Below are 19966 nucleotides of genomic sequence, written 5' to 3' on the forward strand. Positions count from 1 at the left end.
AAACAGCTGATATTAATAGTAAAAGATAATTTGAACCACTGCGCTACCCAAGATCAAAAAAACAAAAATTTACTTACTTGTTAAGAAGTCAGTTTTTGTATATAAGAGCCACCTATTCCTTTAGGAGAGAGGTTGAACCTGATTGTAGTATGTTACTGAAAGGAATATCATAGAGTCAGTGAAATTGATATTAACAAGATCGTGCAGGTAGATAATCACGAATATTGTATATACACACTTACTTATTGTGTGAGGCTGTATGTGCTACACTTAAGGTGTTCCTATGTGGATTCTGATGTTAATCCTTCCACAGGTTTAGAGAATAATTCTGAAGGAAAATAGTAGATTGTATATTATAGAACATAGATATCCTAACAGACCTCAACCTTATGTTAATAATGATATCGATTCAGACCACTTACTGCTTATGTTAAGCTCTGACGGCTGCACCTGGAGTGCTTGCTTGCTGCAGTCTGGTGAACCGATACTGATAAGGAGAGGGATAAGGTGGTAATGTGAACAATCTGTCCTAGAACTTTTAGAACTAGCAGTGCCAATAGAATAAAGCTATCAATTCACTCACCATATACTTTCTTGAGTAAGCGCTTATCCTGATGTGCCTGTAATATTTGTAGCGCTGATTCCGTCCGGCAATTGGTGGTGCGGGCAGTGCCAGGGGTTCCTGAAGAGTCGCGTACTAGTGGGAGCGCAGGAGCGCGGGAGAGCACCAGCGCCTCGCGTGCCCCGGCCGGAAGCAGCGCTGAGGACGCGGTGACGAATTGGGGGCGGAGCTGATGTGACATCACACAGAGTAAGGACGGGTGCGTGATGGAGACAAGCTGCCTACGTGTTTCGAGGGTTAACTTCCCTCTTCGTCATGGCTATACCCACTAGTACGCGACTCTTCAGGAACCCCTGGCACTGCCCGCACCACCAATTGCCGGACGGAATCAGCGCTACAAATATTACAGGCACATCAGGATAAGCGCTTACTCCAGAAAGTATATGGTGAGTGAACGGATAGCTTTATTCTATTGGCACTGCTAGTTCTAAAAGTTCTAGGACAGATTGTTCACATTACCACCTTATCCCTCTCCTTATCAGTATCGGTTCACCAGACTGCAGCAAGCAAGCACTCCAGGTGCAGCCGTCAGAGCTTAACATAAGCAGTAAGTGGTATGAATCGATATCATTATTAACATAAGGTTGAGGTCTGTTAGGATATCTATGTTCTATAATATACAATCTACTATTTTCCTTCAGAATTATTCTCTAAACCTGTGGAAGGATTAACATCAGAATCCACATAGGAACACCTTAAGTGTAGCACATACAGCCTCACACAATAAGTAAGTGTGTATATACAATATTCGTGATTATCTACCTGCACGATCTTGTTAATATCAATTTCACTGACTCTATGATATTCCTTTCAGTAACATACTACAATCAGGTTCAACCTCTCTCCTAAAGGAATAGGTGGCTCTTATATACAAAAACTGACTTCTTAACAAGTAAGTTTTTGTTTTTTTGATCTTGGGTAGCGCAGTGGTTCAAATTATCTTTTACTACTTGGTTGTTCTTTTTAACAGGGTTGGCACAGAACCTGTTGCAACCACTTGCAGCTCCCGCAGCACTCTACTCTACCCTTTCAGGTGATTAGGCGCCAGTGTACATATTCTTTATAGCTGATATTAATAACCTGGGAACCTTTTTGGATACTGGCCCCTTCCCTGCATATTAACATCAGCCCCCAGGTGTCGGCTTTCTTTTAGCTGGTTATCGTAATTACGGGGGACCCCACACTGTTGTTTTAATTTATTTCTCATTTATGAGAAATAATACTGTTACTGGCTATTATAAGTATTTTATCCTGCATTAGCACTATTTTATCCCCCTGCAGGCACTATCTCGTAATTAGCAATTAACTCTGAACTGGTGGGCGAAAACTAGCTGCAGAATGAGTCACTTACACATTACAACACATGGAGATAGATTCCTGCTTTTCATTTTTTACTTAACACACAGAAGCCACAGCAGCATGGAGGAAATTATACAGCAGTACTGAGCAGTGTAGATGTAAATCCAACTCGGGGTGAGGTATAAGACTTGTCAGAAAACGCAGCACAATCTTTCTATGTCTCCCTCTGCCCAATTTCATACATTTCACTTCACTCCTCCTTCCCCTCTCAATAGAGTATAATAGGAGGTGTAATCTGATACCTCACTGTGCTGGCAGTCTGTCATTTTGGAACAAGATAGATTTGAGCTGGGTATTCACAATGGATTTAGAGTTCAGAAGGCAGGGAAGAAGTGGTAGTTCATAAGTAGAGATGGGAGTAAATTTTTCTGATAATATATTCTATATAGCAAAGTTTTTTATATTTGCCTGTACTATTTATTCATTCAGAGTATTTTTAAAGTACAGTTCAAATTTAAGTCCCTTTGTTATTTTTTTTTTTTAATTATGGTCTGGGAGTTTATAAAAAAAAAGTTGAATTAAGGATGCGCTGAGCAGAATATATGCTCAATTTTTTTTGGCTTGACTAAAGTATTATAGAGCTGCCTTTACCAATTTAACCAATATACCATCAAGAATTTTACAGGCTCCTCATTCCATAATCAAAAATAACTACATACCAGAATGCTGCTTGATGGTCACAGCAGCCTCTTAATTAAATAGCAATAGTATTATTAACCATAGCAATGAATAACTTGATATATAACACTTTATAAAGAACATTATATAAACAGAATCCAGAAGGAGGTAGGGGGAAGGCTGAATATCTGCAGTACCCAGGCCCAAGCAGATTTGGGAATGACAAATTTGTTTAGGATGCTGCATTCCATACTGCTTTTAACACCAAGCATTCTACACTCCAGAGGGATTGGTACATCTCAGAGGGACCCCAATATTACCCACAACAATTGTTTCTCAGAAATTTCATCATGTTGGCTGCAATGACAGTTGGAATTGCAACCAGAAAACCTTCACCCAGTTAGTGGGCAGGCTGATTAATGGTCCTGCACTTTCTGAAAATGGTCCATGCAAGTTCCTCCCTTTTCTATCTCTTCCTTGTGTGCCATATCCCACTCCACCTCCACCTCTCTTTCCTACTAATCTACCTGCTTCTTGCCTCTCCTACCTTCCTCCTACAAACCCAGGCATGCCAATGCTCCCCTATGCAGAATTGCTGCATTGCTTCTTGCTCTGGATTTCAAGGCACATGCTCTTTTCTCATCTTTACAAAAAGGGTAACTGTTTGAAACAGAACAAAACAAAACTTTTTGGTCTCAATAAGGAAGTGCTAACGAGAGGCTAGAAATTATATTAAGAGGGCTATGGGGTTTTTCGTGATTTCTTATGTATGGTACATGGTTTGGTTTTGTTTCTGTTGTTTTTATCTTACATGTTGACTTTATGATGTCACATTACAGAACTATAGAGAATAGTTTCCAAATGGAGCCTCTAATGGCAGTGTGAACAAATTCATATCATGTGACCTTTGAAACAAATGATTACGGACTGTTGGGCAGTATGAGAACAGCTGCAACAAACTTCAACAGATTTTCCCAGGACAACCAAGGACTACGGCCCGAATTAGGCATGGAGAAGCTTGCCTTAATCTCTTTCCACAAAGGAAAGACGGATAGGAAATCACTTAAGGCAGTTGGGACAGAACTTGTGCGACCTGCAAAGCTGGATGCCAGGGGTTAGAGATGCCAGGGAGGAAAGGGATAGCTCAGACTGAAGGAACCATAACTACGACAACATATTGTGCTGTATCAACAATTGAACTTGGGCTGCTCAGTAAAGTTAAACTGAGAAGAACATAGTGTCCCCTGTTGAATGTGCGACTGTTTCTGGATCCGGAATCGTGGAGACACCGGCGGCCTGCGGCCGAAACATGAGTTTTATACAGTACACCCACAGCACAAGGGGATGCCAGGATGTGGGGACACAGCAGCGCCTCGCCCAGGATGCGCACCTTACAATGCAACTTACAACTGCTTCTATTTTTGCACTTACTTTGCAGTATCACATGTACTAGCAGAAGCTCCAAACAGTTCTTGTGCTCTTTTCTCGGTGATAATAGATGCTCTTATCATAGGCATTTTGTTGACACCGGTAAGGATTCTGGAGCCGAGCATAAAGTTGACACTGGCTTGAAACTTAGTTTGTGTCTTTAGGACTTGAGGAGGTTGCTTGTCAACCAGAAATGAACTAAGGGAATGATGAGGACAGCACACTGGTCAACACCAAATTCACTAAAAACTTATGATTGATGATAAAGCGGATTGGTGTAATGAGAATCTGGTTTTACCTTTTAATAAGTGCACCAATACCAGCATTTATTTGATTGAAAATTTCAAGGGGCACCAATCTCTGTTCGAGTTCCTTGAGTTCTCGTAACATGCAATAAAGCTCATTGTATATGCCAAATATGAACTCCACCCTGGAAAGAGACAAACAGAAAATTAAAGTACATTTAATATGAACTTATTCTAGGTTTTCAAACGAGAGGTAAAGAAATGGAGCACTCACCCAGTCCTTACATACATGGAAACCCCAGTAATACTTTGGTCAAATTTTTAGACAATCACTGAAATATCAGGCTCTCCTTCTTGGCATGGGAGATAAGCAGCTGCCAAGCACCAAGGAAACATGCCTCCAAAATCTGTTGCTAAACACATATCTTGGTTTTCGTGTTTATATTAGCTTGTTGGTGACTCTTCTCCATGCTATCAGAATTTTAAAAAATACAGCTAAAAAAGGAAGCTAGCCGAGTTGCCAATTCATGAAATTACCTGTCTTGTAATAAATGCAAACTCTCATCAAAGGGAGCTCCATTGCCGGCCATTTGTTGTTGCCTCTTCCAGATATTAATTCTTTTAACTGTTTGCTCTTGAAGAGTTGACAAGTGAGTTAATGATTCTTCTGTGAGGAAAATCCAATTCTGCAATTAATAGTGTAAATATCATTACTAAATGGGCTTTAAAGGGAACCTGTCACCCCCAAAATCGAAGGTGAGCTAAGCCCACCGGCATCAGGGGCTTATCTACAGCATTCTCTAATTCTGTAGATAAGCCCCCGATGTATCCTGAAAGATGAGAAAAAGAGGTTAGATTATACTCACCCAGGGGCGGTCCCACTACGGTCCGGTCCGATGGGCGTCGCAGTCTGGTCAGGGGCCTCCCATCTTCTTACAATGATGTCCTCTTCTTGTCTTCATGCTGCGGCTCTGGCGCAGGCGTAGTTTGTCTGCTCTGTTGAGGGCAGAGCAAAGTACTGCAGTGCACAAGCGCCGGGAAAGGTCAGAGAGGCCCGGCGCCTGCGCACTGCAATACTTTGCTCTGCCCTCAACAGGGCAGACAAAGTACACCTGCACCAGAGCCGCAGCGTAAAGACAAGAAGAGGTCGTCATCCTATGAAGACGGGAGGCGCCGGACCGCGACGCCCATCGGATCGGACCGCCCACCCAGGTGAGTATAATCTAACCTCTTTTTCTCATCTTTCAGGATACATCGGGGGCTTATCTACAGCATTACAGAATGCTGTAGATAAGCCCCTGATGCCGATGGGCTTAGCTCACCTTCGATTTTAGGGGTGACAGGTTCCCTTTAAGAGAAGCAATTAATTATTCTGTAGCTCTTAAATTACCTTCTGAAAACTGGGTAAATCCTTTGCTTGGGCAGGAATATGCACATTTCCTATGGCGATCTTCAGTCTTTGTTGCGCCACGGAGGTTTGCTTTAGTTTGTGTTCCATTTTCGCACTCCTGAAATGAAACATCACTTCCTCCTGTCTTGATTGAAAGGCCATATTCAAACGTGGATACTAGAGATGAGAAAAAGACCATTTGAATGTGACCTGTTTAATAAGCCCTTAGAAATAAAAGATTATTGAGATTTTGAAGCCCCAGAAAAGATTTTTAAATAAGTTAAAGTTGTACAAAAGGGGTGTGCTCAACATGTTCGCTTCCCATCCCAACTGTCACATGTCCACCAGGACCTGCTCCTGTGATGTCCAATTCTGTCACCAAGCACTGCTGTAATTATTACTCGTACGGCACTAGTGATGGAGGAGACGTCAGAACTAGAAGTTCTGGATGGTACACTGGGCTACTGACTCACAGAGGAATTACTTTTCTCTTCCCCATCAATTTCACTCTGAAACAAGCAGTTGTTAGTTCAGTTCCCTTCTCCAGACTCTCTTGAAACGGCCATGTCTCTGGGAATCCGTTTGGATAGGCAGTTGAATGAACGCAGACAGGAATACACTCCTGTCCTGACACTGCACGTCCACTTAAGTCTTGCGTACTTTTACCCTTACTGTGGAGCCCATGTTTTATATATTTTTTTGTTCATATGCATACAGCTTTCCCATGTTTGATGTTTTGCATAACTGCTAATTTGATGCACATGTGTGTTTTTTTCCCTTTAAAAGCTTTCTGATATAAAGTAAAGTTTGAAGATTTTATTCAGAGGTGCCTTCCTATTTCATTCATTTTGGTGGATTTCTCTGCTGGTCAGCAGCTTTTTGGATACAGTACTCTGCAAGATGGAAACAGGCATACAATAATTTAGTAGGGTGAGATCACTCCTTTTTTTCTTTCTTCAAAAGATTATATAGTAGACAGTATGCAAAAGCATTCAGACAGTCCATGTTAGGCTAGTTTCACATTTGCGTTTAAAAACGCAGCATTTAAAACGCAAACTCAGGTGGTGAAAAAAACGCATGTAAACGCGTGCAAACGCTGCATTTTTTAGACGCATGCATTTTCTCATGCGGTAAAAAAAACACGGCGTTTTGACGCGTTTACATGCGTTTTTTCCTGCGTTAGCATTTTTGAAACGCTTGCTGAGAAGTGTGTGACAGCTGCCAATCATCAAAATCATCTAGAAAACCCACTATAAATAGAAATAGCTAGGGTTGGGGTTAGGGTTAGGGTTAGGGTTACGGTTAGGGTTAGGATCCCTAGGGTTAGGGTTAGGGTTAGGATCCCTAGGGTTAGGGTTAGGATCCCTAGGGTTAGGGTTAGGGTTTGGATCCCTTTATCACCTTGATGGTGGGGGGTGGCTTATCAATGTGTATTCTTGTTATTTTCTATTGAAACGCATGCGTTTAAAATGCAACCAAATGCATGTGCTTAAAAACGCATGCGTTTACATAGACAGCAATACGTTTTTTTGCCGCAAAAAAACGCATGCGTTTTTTGGCGGCAAAAAAACGCCTCTAGAAATTACTACATGTTGCATTTCTGCAACAATATATAACAAAACCTGGCACTCAACTTTTTATCTGGTGGACACCGCGTCGGTCACGCCATCCCTGCACGGGCTTTGCCCAGACAGCTGTACACAGACTAGTACTCTGCATCTCCATGGAAACTATCTATCATCTGCCTACACGGGCACATCTCTTTCAAATCCTCTGCATAGCACGTAACTGAGGAAGGTCCAGTTTGGCACCGAAACGTTTTGTTGCTGATAATAAAATATATTTCCAGATAAAAAGTTGAGTGCCAGGTTTTGTTATATATGGTTATGGTGTTGGAACCTACCTGAGCACCGCTATTATTTGGGCAGTGCACGAGTTTATTAATTGATGCATTTCTGCAACAAAACGCAAGCATAGAAACGACGCATGCGTCGTCAAACGCATTCAAAAAAACCGCATGCGTTTTTAATGTTAGATATAGGAAAAAAAACGCATGCGTTTTTTTGCGCTAAAACGCAGCGGCAAAAAACGCAAATGTGAAACCAGCCTTACCAGTAAGGGCAAGTTTCTTTTGCTAAAAAAGATGGTGATCTCAGAGCATGTATTGACTATCGGGACCTTAACACAATTACCGTAAAGAATCAGTATCCTCTACCACTCATCTCTGACCTCTACAACCAGCTGTTGGGAGCCTGTTGGTTCACCAAATTTGATCTTAGGGGTGTGTGTATCCTGATCCAAATAAAAGGAGATGAGTGGAAGATGGCATTTAATACACTAGCTCACTATGAATCTCTTGCAAACTATTTACATTTATTTAAATTTTTGCAAAACCACTTGCTGACTTGACTAAGAACAGGGCAGAAGTGGTTAATTGAAAACCTGAGGCAATCCATGCTTTCACAGAGTTAAAAGAACGTTTTACATCTCACCTAATATTAGCTAAGCCTGATTTAGAGCATTCTTTTATTGTTTAGGGTGACGCTTCTGAGGTTGGAGTTGGAGTGGTGCTATTACTATGTACTCCGTTTCTCACTCAACTTCATCCATGCACCTTCTTTTCACAAAAATTTTCATCTGCTGAGAGGTATTATTACATCGGTAATCATGAATTGTTGGCAATTAAATGGACCTTCAAGGAATGGCGCACTTCATTAAGAGTGCCAAACATAAAGTCACTGTTAACACGGACAACAAAAATCTGATTTATTTGCAATCAGCTAATAGGTTCAACCTTAGGCAAGCAAGATGGGCTTTGTTCTTTTCAAGATTTGGATTTGTTGAAACATTCAAATCTGGTACTAAGAACATAAAACCTCATGCACTCTCCTGAAGTTTCTGTACTTCTGAGTCTAAGGACTCTGGACCAGTTCCTATTCAAGCTGATGGTGTAGTTGTGTCATCTGTTTCCTTAGATCTTGTAGAAAAGATCCTTAGATCTCAAGAGCAAGCCCCTGAATCCACTCCTGTCCAAAAACTAGTTGTTCCTCACAAATTTTGCCCAAGTATTCTTCCTGAGTCTCATGATTTTGTGCTTGCAGTCACTCTGGTAGTAACAATACCATCTGACTAGTTTTATGGTTAGTATTTTATTTCTTGCTTTGATTATCATTTGAACAATTTATATATACAGTATATATATCTTTAATAACTTAGTATTTGTACTAGTTTTATATGTTTCATTCATAAGAGCGATGAGACATGGTGTTGGCAGGCTTTGTTTCAAAGTGTTGCGACATTGAGATCTGATTTTAACTAGTTCCTAGCTTGTTCTAGGGGTAAGCTACCAGAACCCATGATTTATGGTCCTTTGTCGCTAAAGTTACATATTGTTTAGGGAACGTACTTAGCCATCTATGACGGGGTATGCGACAGAGCAAGCAGGGACAGCAGACCGATGAATAATCCAAGAGACCTTTATTGCAACTGAGAGAATATTCTGGCAAACAGTGATCAGGTTCTTCAATTTACAATAAGGCCGCAACAAAATAACAAATCCAGGGCGACACCCGATAATCCGACTCCAGGGAAAACAAAACGCTAGTTCATAGACAGGCACCAGGATCTGGCCGCAGCAGCAGATCCTAGCTCCTTATTGTTCCACCTTCTAGGGATCAGCCCCTTGGATGGGTGGAAGGGCTCACACCCACCCTCAAACATTTCTTATGCTACGTTCACATTTGCGTTGTGCGCTGCTGCGTTGGTGACACAACGCACAACGCAAACAAAAACGCAACAAAACGCACGCTAAAACGCTGCGTTTTGCGACGCATGCGTCCTTTTTCGCCGAAAGTTGGACGCAAAAAAAATGCAACTTGCTGCGTTCTCTGCGCCCAACGCTTGCGGCCAAAAAAACGCATGCGTCGCAAAACGCAGCACAACGCATGTCCATGCGCCCCCATGTTAAATATAGGGGCGCATGACGCATGCGGCGACGCTGCGGCGCCCGACGCTGTGGCGCCGAACGCTAATGTGAACGTAGACTTACCTGGAGCTGAAAGTACAAAAGAGGCTCCAGATGTCCAGTCCCAGCCAGTCTGAGAAGCCCCCTGCAGAGAGCAACAAAGGAACACAATGCCCCCCCACCAGAAGCAGGGTAGGAATTGTTAATGAAGTATGGTCTATGAAATCAGGGCGGGGGTGGTACTCCGTTACACCATCCCCCTTTTCTTCCTGTTGGTGTAATAAAATACTTGTGGCTTGGGATCGGAGACCAGTCAAGACTTATACACTGACAGATAATGGCTGTGTGTGTGTGCTGGTCTCCGATGTATCACTAATAATTATACCAACATTAGCCGATCTAGAGATCCATTGTGTCTCACAACAAATTACCTCTCCCAGGAAAAGGGTTTCTACGACAATAGTAACCAGGATATTTTAATGGTCAACAATAGCTAAACACTGTAGAGAATATGTGCTCACTTCTGAAACTTATGCCCAAGCCTGGAAGCCCTGAACCTGTCCCTCTGGGTAGGGGCTATTATCGAGCCCCTACCTGCCTCTAGTTGTCTTTGGATGGATCTTTCCATGGACTGTATTATTGACCTCTCACCCTCATAATGGAGCACTGTTATCTGGGTTGTGGTTGACAGGTTCAGTAAACTGTCATTGCGTCCCTCTGTCTGGGTTGCCTAACTCTCAAACCTGCAATAAGTTATTCGGTAATCACATGTGCGTTTACATGGTATTCTGGATATAATTTTCAGCAGGGTGATGGATACTCCAGAAGTTGAAATATCTGTGGATAAATAACCCTCTTAACGACCTTGGGATATTCCATTTTTGCATTTCTGTTTTTTGCTCCCCTTTTTTCCAGGGTCTTATTTTTCACAGGACGAATTTTACTTTTGAATAGCACCATTGATGGTACCATATAGTGTACTGGAAAACGGGGAAAAAAATTCCAAGTGCGGTGAAATTGCAAAAATGTGCAATTCCACTTTTTTGGTTTTTTTTATCATGTTTATGTAAATGCTAAAACTGACCTTTGATTATGATTCTCCAGGTCATTATAAGTTTGCAAATACCAAACAGGTTATTTTTTACTTATGTTGTGAAAACAAAATTCCAAAGTACCGGATACACTCTTGTAGAAGCCGAGTTTTTCAGCATATTTTTTTGTGCTAAAAATGCCTCCCCTCGGCTTATACATTAGTCAACGTCCCAGAAAGACGGCGGGGAAGGTGGAGCAGCAGAGCAGCGGGTCACAGATGCAGGAGCTGGCGGCTGCGGCTAAAGCTTGTGTCCACTGCTAAAGAGAAATAAATATACACTGTGCTGGCAGTGAATATTCATTTCTCTGATAGCGCACCCAGTTACAGCAGGCAGCTGCCGGCTTCCATCATACATCCTATTTACCTTCCTTGTGCGCCCTCGCTGCATCTCGTTCTGGTGGCAGCAGCTCTTCCAGTCGAATGAGCATGTGTCCCTGCTCATTAAGGTAATGAATATTCACCTCTCTCCACCTTCATAAGCGTAGAGTGAATATTCAATACCTTAATGAGTGGGCACACATGATCGCTCACCCGGAAGAGCTGCTGGCACCGGAACGAGATGCAGCGAGGGCGCACAGGGAAGGTAGGATGTATTTTTTTTATATAGGAACCATACATACAAGGACAGGGATGGGGAGTCATGCATACAAGAATAGGGGATAAGGAGCCATGCAGACAGGGATGGGGAACCATGCATATAAGGACGGGGATGGGGAGCCATGCATACAAGGATGGAAACGGGAAGCCATGCATACAAGGACGGGGACCGGGAGCCATGCATATAAGGATGGGGACGGGGAGCTATGCATACAAGGATGGGGATGGGGAGCTATGCATACAAGGATGGGGATGGGAAGTCATGAATACAAGGACAGGGATGGGGAGCCATGCATACCAAGATAGGGATGAGGGGACAATGTTTACCTGGCTTATACTCGAGTCAATACGTTTTCCAAGTTTTTCGTGGCAAAATTAGGTGCCTCGGATTATACTCTTGTCGACTTATACACGAGTATATACGGTATGTAAAAAAAAAAAGAAAAAAGGTGCCATTTTCCAAGACCCGTAGCATCTACATTTTTCGGGACCTGGGGCTGGATGAGGGCTTATTGTTTGGGCGCCGACCTGATGTTTTTATTGATACAATGATACTTATGATAATGATACAATGTTTTGATAGCCTGTATTTGCATTTTATTACAATGCAACAGTGACAAAAACACGTAATTCTGGAGTTTTGATTTTTTTTCTCATTGCGCAGTTTACTGATCAAATTCTTTGTACATCTCTTTGTATAGGTCAGGAGTTTCTGAATGCAGCGATACCAAATATGTGTATTTTTTATTGTTTTATTTTGAATGGGGCAAAAGGAGGGTGATTTGAACTTTTAGATTTTTTCAAATATTTTTTAAAAAATGTTTTCTACTTTTTACTGGCTTCAATAGTCTCCTGCTATGTGTAGCAAAAATCATCATCTGCTATGAACAACGGCATCCATAGCAAATCAGCAATGACAAGCATAAGGGTCTTCTGCAGATCTCCAGTTGTCAAGCCAATCCATCCCGATACATCTCTGACAGGTATTTAAATTGCGCTTACCACAAGCAAGTTATTAATCCCGCCCATCGGCGCCCTGTCACATGACCGTGGTGCGCTCCGATGGGCGGGAATAGTCATGTGATTTTAAATATGAGATGCAGAGAATCTTTGATTGACGTTTGTTTTGAGTGTGTGCAATATCTGGTACAGTGGAAGGTTTATGGCCTAGAAGATAGATCCTGGGTTCCTGTGAGTAATATCAATGCCAAAAAGCTGATTAGGAAGTTTCATTTTCTTGTCCCGAGTAAACCTGGTCCTAAGGGTCCAGATGCCTCTTTGTAAATGAAGGTACTGTCACATTTCCACTAGAACCTGCTCCTGCGACGTCTATTTCTGTCATCAGGCTCTGCTGTATTCATTCTACGAGCAATGGTGGTGATGGAGGATATTTCTGAAGTAGAAGTTCTGGGCAACATAGGCTCCGTTCAGTCACTAAAGCTGCATAGCTGCATGAGGGCTTGTTTTTTTTCGTACAAGCTTCGGTACCAGTTATAGTAATAGCTGTGTCTGCATGGTCAGACAGTCATTACAGAGTACACAGCAGGGTCACATTTATTAGATTATCTCAGCACAGGAACATTTTATTTAAACATATCTAAAGTTATTATTAATCCAAGATCTTTTGGTTAAAATCAACTTTTGTTCATGGGAAAACCCCTGTAATGGCTGTCTGAGGAATGTTCTTCCACACTGAATCAGGGCCACCATCAGGGCATTACTGCCCTCACTGACGTATGGGGCCGATGAGCAGAGGGGGCTCGCATTGGGCCCCATCTGTTCTGCTCACCGGACCCCAGCGGCAGGATCCAACTGCTTCAGTAACCGATCGCGCATCCTCCGACGCAAGATCAGTTAAAATCTGTTGCTGTGTAGGAGATTCCTTCCTTCACAACAACAGTTAACAGCTACCAGCCAATCACAAGCCGACAGCTGACGTCAGCGTGCATGTCGCGCCTCAGCTCATTCGGAGAGCAGGACACTGCTGGCGCTTGGCCAGGTAAGGAAAATTTTCTTTTTTTGTCAAGGCGCTGTATGGGGCATATTATACCATATTGGGGGTGCATTATACTACTATGGGGGAGGGAAAGGGGTGCATTATACTGGTATGGGGTTGCACTATACTATGGGGGTGCATTAAACTCCTATGGGGGTGTATTACACTTTTGGGGTGTATTATACTGCTATGGGGGTACATTATACTACTATGGGGTACATTATACTGCTATGGGGGTGCATTATAGTATGTGGCTGAATTATACCACTATGGGGGTGCATTATACTGCTATGGGGGTGCATTATACTACTATGGGATGCATTATACTGCTATGGGAATGCATTATATTGCTATAAATGACTATGGGGTACATTATACTATTATGGATAACTATGAGGCAATATGGAGAGACATGAGGGAAGTATGGAGAGATATGAGACAGAATTGGAGGACACGCACGTGGGGTCCAGAATGGGAGGACACGTGGGTTCCATAATGTGGGACATTATGACTGCAGGGGCTAATTAAAGGATATTATTTTGAGGATACTTTTTTCAGTGTGGGGGAGGAGAGGTCCTGTTACTGTGCAGGGCAACACGGTTGCTTTTTTCTTCATCTGGCATAGTGTAGAGGTTGGGGAAAAATTGGGAAATGTGCTCTCAATAACTGTGTTATTTTCTGCAGAGACAAGTCCTGGCTGGAAAAAGTGATGGCGGTGTACGCTGGATGAAGATGAAAAGCGAAGATGAAGGACTTCAACTAGAGATGTCATTGTTGAGTCAGTGTGTTACCTGCACATTGACACTATACACTGTATACTATATACAGAGCTTCTGTCAATAATGTCACTGATGATCACTGTATTACCTGTACATGGACACTGTATACGAAGTACAGCTCTCCTGTGTATAATGGCACTTATGTTTATATTAAAATTGTGTTTTTTATTAATGATCAGTATTGTAGTATTTGGTCATTATGTTGTGGTAATATGTGATCTGGGCATGGTGTGGCGGTATTTGTTTCTTGTATGTAGTATTATTCAGTCACTACAGTATGTTTCTTGTTAATACGTAGTCTGGTCATGGTGTGGTGATTTTTATTCCTTGTGTTATTTTTTATCAGTATATGGAGGTAATATGTGGTCTGGTCATGCTGTGGCAGTACTTGTTCCTTGTTTGTGATATTATCGGTCATTTTAAAAATTGAAAAATAAATAAAAATATACCTAAATTGTATTGGATATTTTAACAAATGTTTAGTAAGTTACAGTAGAGTAGAGCCCGGCCAAAAGAGTCTACCTTGTCATGGTGGTGGATAAAAAAAATCTTCTGGCTAAAACAAAAGCTGCTGGCTATGTATGTGGTGATGGGAACTGTAAATGTGTGATTGGTGAAGAAGTGGAGTTTTTCGAAGAGAGGGCGGTAGGACTGTGGATGGTTCAAGGGGTGGAGGCGGGGCTGGGGTGGTGCCTAGGTGGACTCTAAAGGTGCCAGTATGGGCCCCGAAATTCCTACCCTACACTGAATACACTTGGGCAAAATCAAGATCCATTGCTGGCAGCTCCTAGTCCCTTTATTATTACCAACCAATGACAACCTAGATGTAGGAAAATTCATGGGAAATGAATTGGCATTGCCCTAAACACATGCGGTAAGTCCAGTCCAGTAAACCTTTATTTTTGTGAAAACCCAGATGGACTCAATGAGAGACCAAAGACGTTGCACGGTAGCACATTTAGGCAATGCTGACAGAACCACGTGTAACTTGCAGACTGGCATTGTTGAGCTAAATAGCGGCTCAAAGGACACATTGAAGAAATGACCATGCCACTTAAAAGTATACTTGTCATAACTTAATATGAAAGTGTATCAGAAATATGTTCAAAATTATTGATTTTATTAAACCTAGTTTGGAAATGCATTCCAATTTTATTGTTGATGCATTGTATACTATTAACATTAATATATATATGACTCGTGTTCTTTTTAAAGAAATGCCTAACAATATGTCATGAGTATAATCTGCTGATTTTAGCGCAGTTTTTTAACATTTATGTAAAACATTTTTACATTTTTTATCCGTAAAGTAAAAAAAAATAGTTTTGATACTCCACTGGTGTATTACTAACTGGAAGCAGTGATTCAGTTTAAATCCGATATTATTCTTCTTTCCTCTGGTCTGGAAGTGCTTACATTAATTCAGGGTATTATATAGGACTCTGGTATAATATTGAGGTTGTAACATGGAGATGTGGTTTTTAAAAGGAGCAACGTTTATGTCTGTGAAAATTCAGGGATATCCATAAATTGTGTTTTGGCTGCCTAGATAAAAAAAAGTAATAATTTGGAAACCCTGAATAGAAGAGAGCTTATCTGACTTGAGGAGATTAGGTTAGAACTGTATGATGTATTGTAGATATAGTTTTTGGCAGCATATCAATTTAATCAGATGAAAGGCATTAAAACCTCAACTTTGATAACTAACATCAAAAACCTCCCTGATGAGTAAAGGAAGTGTGGTTTAGGGCCATGGTGTGTAGGCATTGTAAAGGCTATGATTTCTTGTCAGAGTAAGGCCTCTTTCACACATCTGTGTCTACCGTATGTGTGGTGAGTTTTCACACGAACCGGAGACTCTGACACACGTAGACCCATTCAAATGAATGGGTCTATGCACGCCAGTGTGTTTTGTGTGTCCATGTGCCCCACATGTAGACATGTCAATTTATTGCCGTCAGCACGGGCAACAAACTGTCCCGCACACGTGCACACGGAGAACACACATTGATGTTATCCGTGTGACACGCATCGGCAGCGGGGAAGAAGCACTAGTAAGCGCTGGTCCCTGGCGGCGAGTTCTGAAGATGACTCTCATCATTCTCCTCTGCTCTACCGGCGATCGGCTCAAGCAGAAGAGAATGATGAGAGTTTAATTAAAGTCAGAACGATGACAGCAGCAAGTGGCTATTTGGGATCATCCGCTCCTGCTAATAACAGTGACAGCAGGAGCGAATGATTGGGGTACTCCTCACCCACTACCTGTGCATGTGCCCGCCATTTTCTTCTGGGAAGATGACTTGGAGGGCCGTGGGATGGAGTTGGAGGTACAGGAGGTGCTCAAGGAACCCCATTTCTCTCTCCTCTGTTATGCTAGATCATATCAGAGGAGAGAGAAATAAATAGGAAATCTGACTTTTTTTGCCGTTGCCGTTATTCGGTGAAAAACAGCGATCACAACACCGGGGACGGTAAAAACCAACCCGAATCGTGTTCTCGGGTTGGTAGCCTGGACCCCAGAGATTTTACAGCGCTGAGAAATAAGTACCCATAAATGTCGCCATTAAAAGGCATATCGGCGGTCGTTAAGGGGTTAAGGTATAACTATTGTTTCAGGAGAACATGCAGCAAAAAGTCTGTATCAGCCTCTTTTTCCTCCTCCTCCACCTTCATCTCCGGATGGCTTTCTCAAGAAATGAAATAGACATCCAACCACAAGGTGTACCTTAAGTTTGGATGGTCCCTATCTCTAAAACCTCTCCTCTCAACTTGTCCAAACAGAACTCATGAAAGGTTTTATTTAAAGGCTAAGCCTGGGTCTTATCTCTTCTCCAGTTCACGTGAGGTCTATTTGGGCACACTGAGAGGCAAGTCATTAGAGTTAGTCGTTAGAGTTATGAACCAGCCAAAGTTAAGGTGCGCTTTGTCATGTTTGGGTGACTTTTTTATGATCAAAAATTTATAATTAAGTACCTAACTTTTTTATGTGCACAGTAATTGCAGTATTCATGTATTCTGTAATTGCAGTGTGCTGACGCAGCCTTCGGTCCGATCCTGTTTCCTGCATTTGAACTAGCGTGATCAAGCTCCTTCACTTTCCTTCTTTAAAATGTATGTATATATGTTTGTATACTAGCCAAAGCGTGTGCGTATTGTACATTTATTTTATACTAATGGTGTGCGAGCCCTTTTTTGTAATTCTGTAATTACTGATGCAATGTTTTCATTAAACTGGAAAACTCCTTTAAGCTTACAAGCTTTAATGACCAGAGTATCTTTTGGCAAGCAGACCTCCACCTACCTACGCCCATTATAAAGTGCAAAACTATCACAAAAGAAATGTCTAACTTTATCAACTTTGCCAGGTTTGGGTTCCCAAAGGCACCAGAGGACATTACTTTTAGGATATATGATCCAGGTTTACAGAATGCATACACACCTCCTTTGTACTTCTGTATCATGATTTATCTGTCTTTTTGCACTTTAAACCTTAAAATTCCACCTAAAAGTATCTTTTCAGATGGACAATAAATGTTAAAGAGGCCAAAAACTTTAGATCTATATAGAAAATGTAAGACTTGAGAGTCCTCAGTGGTTGATACCTTTTAATAACTAACTGAAAAGATGGCAATAAATAGCAAGCTTTCAAGACTACTCAGGCTTCTTCATCAGGCCTATAGAACTCTGTAATGTCTGATATTTTCTGCACATGTCCCCTCTGAATTGTAAAAATAAGATGCAAAAATAAAAAATTATTATCACACAAAATCTGAAGTCACATATGTATACACAACAGGATGTAGAATAATGCAGTAATGAGACAACTGCTGTGAAGCAGAACTATCATGTGGCAATAGAGTTCAAGTCCTCTTCCTCTCTGAAGAGGAAATTTGCATAATTAATTTCCCAGTGCAGTATTGCAAGGTGTATAACCCTCCTCACATTGGCATGCCAAGCTAGGCATCTCCCTCCACAAGGAGATCTCAATAAGAAGCCTCTCGAACAGCCAAATCCGATCTCATACATTGCACTGACGAGGGGCAATACCCTGAAATACCATTCTGCAAACTGAGATTCTGGCTTGGCGATTATAAGTCATATTACAAGGCTTTTCAAAGGGTAGATAGTGACTTATAAGATTGCCTCTTCACATTGGCATGCCTTGTTAGGCATGTCACTTTACTCAAGGAGAAACATTAGTCCTTAGATCCCACAAACATTTTTGTAGCTGTGCTCACTGCATCATGAACATGAAATTGCTGGTATTAAAAGGCAACTTAATATCTTAGACAGACATAAGAGCCTGGGAGTACAAACTTATGACAACTGTTGCACATTCAGAGCTTCATGTATTGTCTTATTTACTGCACTTTTCTGTGTTCTGTTGTGTTCTAATAGGTGACTCTTCACGTATATCGACCACTGAGGACTCTCAATTTTTTTTAATCTACTGGCTAACATGGTACAAAGATATATTTTTCCTGTATCTAGATGTACAAAAGCACAAACCAGATGTTTTAAGCTGGAACTGCCCACTATCCAATGGGTTTGGGGACATCCTGGAACTTTGCCAATAGCATCTACTGGGGGGATAGGGATTGGTAATGTTGGATTTAACTGACTGGCAGCAGTTTTCACTCCATTCTTCCTCCTGAAGACACATGCACACTAAGGCCAGGCTCACATTTGCGTTGGGCAGAGCTGCGGAGGGCTGTGCAGTTCCTCGTACTTCCTCTGTTAAGCCTCTCCCACTGCCATACCTCTTCCATTCAGCTCCACCTACTTCTGCATGCGTCCTGCGTACCTATCTTTAACATTGGGTACGCAGGTCATGCGGATGTATGTGGATGCGTCTTCATACGTCATTTTGATACTGCGCCGAACTGCGTCAAACGCAACATGTTGCGTTTTGTTGCGGTCGGCACAGAGTCGAAATGATGCATGCGGACACATCTGCATACATCCGCATGACCTGCATACCCAATGTTAAAGATAGGTACGCAGTACGCATGCAGATGTAGGTGGAGCTGAATGGAAGAGGTGTGGCAGTGGGTGGGGCTTAATGGAGGAAGTACGAAGCCCCCGCACCTCTGCCCGATGCAAATGTGAACTTAGCCTAAGCCAAAGACTTGTCTTGTGTAATGTCAGCCTTAGACCATCTCTTCAGTTACAGCACAACCCCAATCTGACTGCTATTTTAAACTCAGAGATCACGTCACACCAGTTCTTTCCTACTGTGACTTATGTTTTATCTTGTATCTGTATTAGGACTCCAACTTATGTTTTCTCCAGCACTGCAGAGTACCACTATATACGATAGTGATATCTCAATAAGATTATACACAATCACTAGAATTATATTTTCATGATAATTTCATGATTATCCAATTCCATGAAAACAACCGCCTACAGAAACTCATCTTGATCGATTCCACAATAAATTACACTTATTTGGAAGAGTAACTTACCTGTTTCAAAACGATGTCCATTTCTCCTTTACAAATAGTCTTGAACGACTGTATAATTCCCATTGGGTTATGTTGAGCCATTGTCTGTATATAAAACAAATGTCTTGTAAGAAAACGTAGAGTTACTGCTCATAGTGTCACTGAGGCTCTCTACTACCAATATTTTTTCTTACTGAAACCGTCACTGATGGCGGATGTGGTGTTGACAATTTATCACAGGTGAGTGTTGTAGATGCCTGAACCCCTGACGAAGCTATTCACGAAACGTGAGTCGAGGGTACTGGGCTGTGTAGTTTGCTATTTGGTCCATTTATGATAGCTTGTGGTTGGTATGGGTACCTCTAGTGTACTTTACTGAGAGCTCAAGCTGTGCGGGGTTTTTCATAACTGAGCTTCTTTTACAAATA

General features: G+C 41.8%; 1 protein-coding gene across 2 annotated transcripts in view; it reads right to left on the reverse strand.

Moving 5' to 3' along the window:
- STAT6 (signal transducer and activator of transcription 6) overlaps positions 1–19966 on the reverse strand; it is a 285544-nt gene that overhangs the window by 72326 nt on the left and 193252 nt on the right. For both annotated transcript variants that reach the window (XM_077297711.1, XM_077297710.1), the window contains 5 exons: positions 19560–19643; positions 5663–5839; positions 4810–4958; positions 4326–4457; positions 4031–4225 (listed from right to left, as the gene is read on the reverse strand). In XM_077297711.1, coding sequence (XP_077153826.1) covers positions 4031–4225; positions 4326–4457; positions 4810–4958; positions 5663–5839; positions 19560–19643 — 737 coding nt within the window. The remainder of the gene's footprint in view (positions 1–4030; positions 4226–4325; positions 4458–4809; positions 4959–5662; positions 5840–19559; positions 19644–19966) is intronic.

Source organism: Ranitomeya variabilis, chromosome 3, assembly GCF_051348905.1.
Source record: "Ranitomeya variabilis isolate aRanVar5 chromosome 3, aRanVar5.hap1, whole genome shotgun sequence".
Lineage (NCBI taxonomy): Eukaryota > Metazoa > Chordata > Amphibia > Anura > Dendrobatidae > Ranitomeya > Ranitomeya variabilis.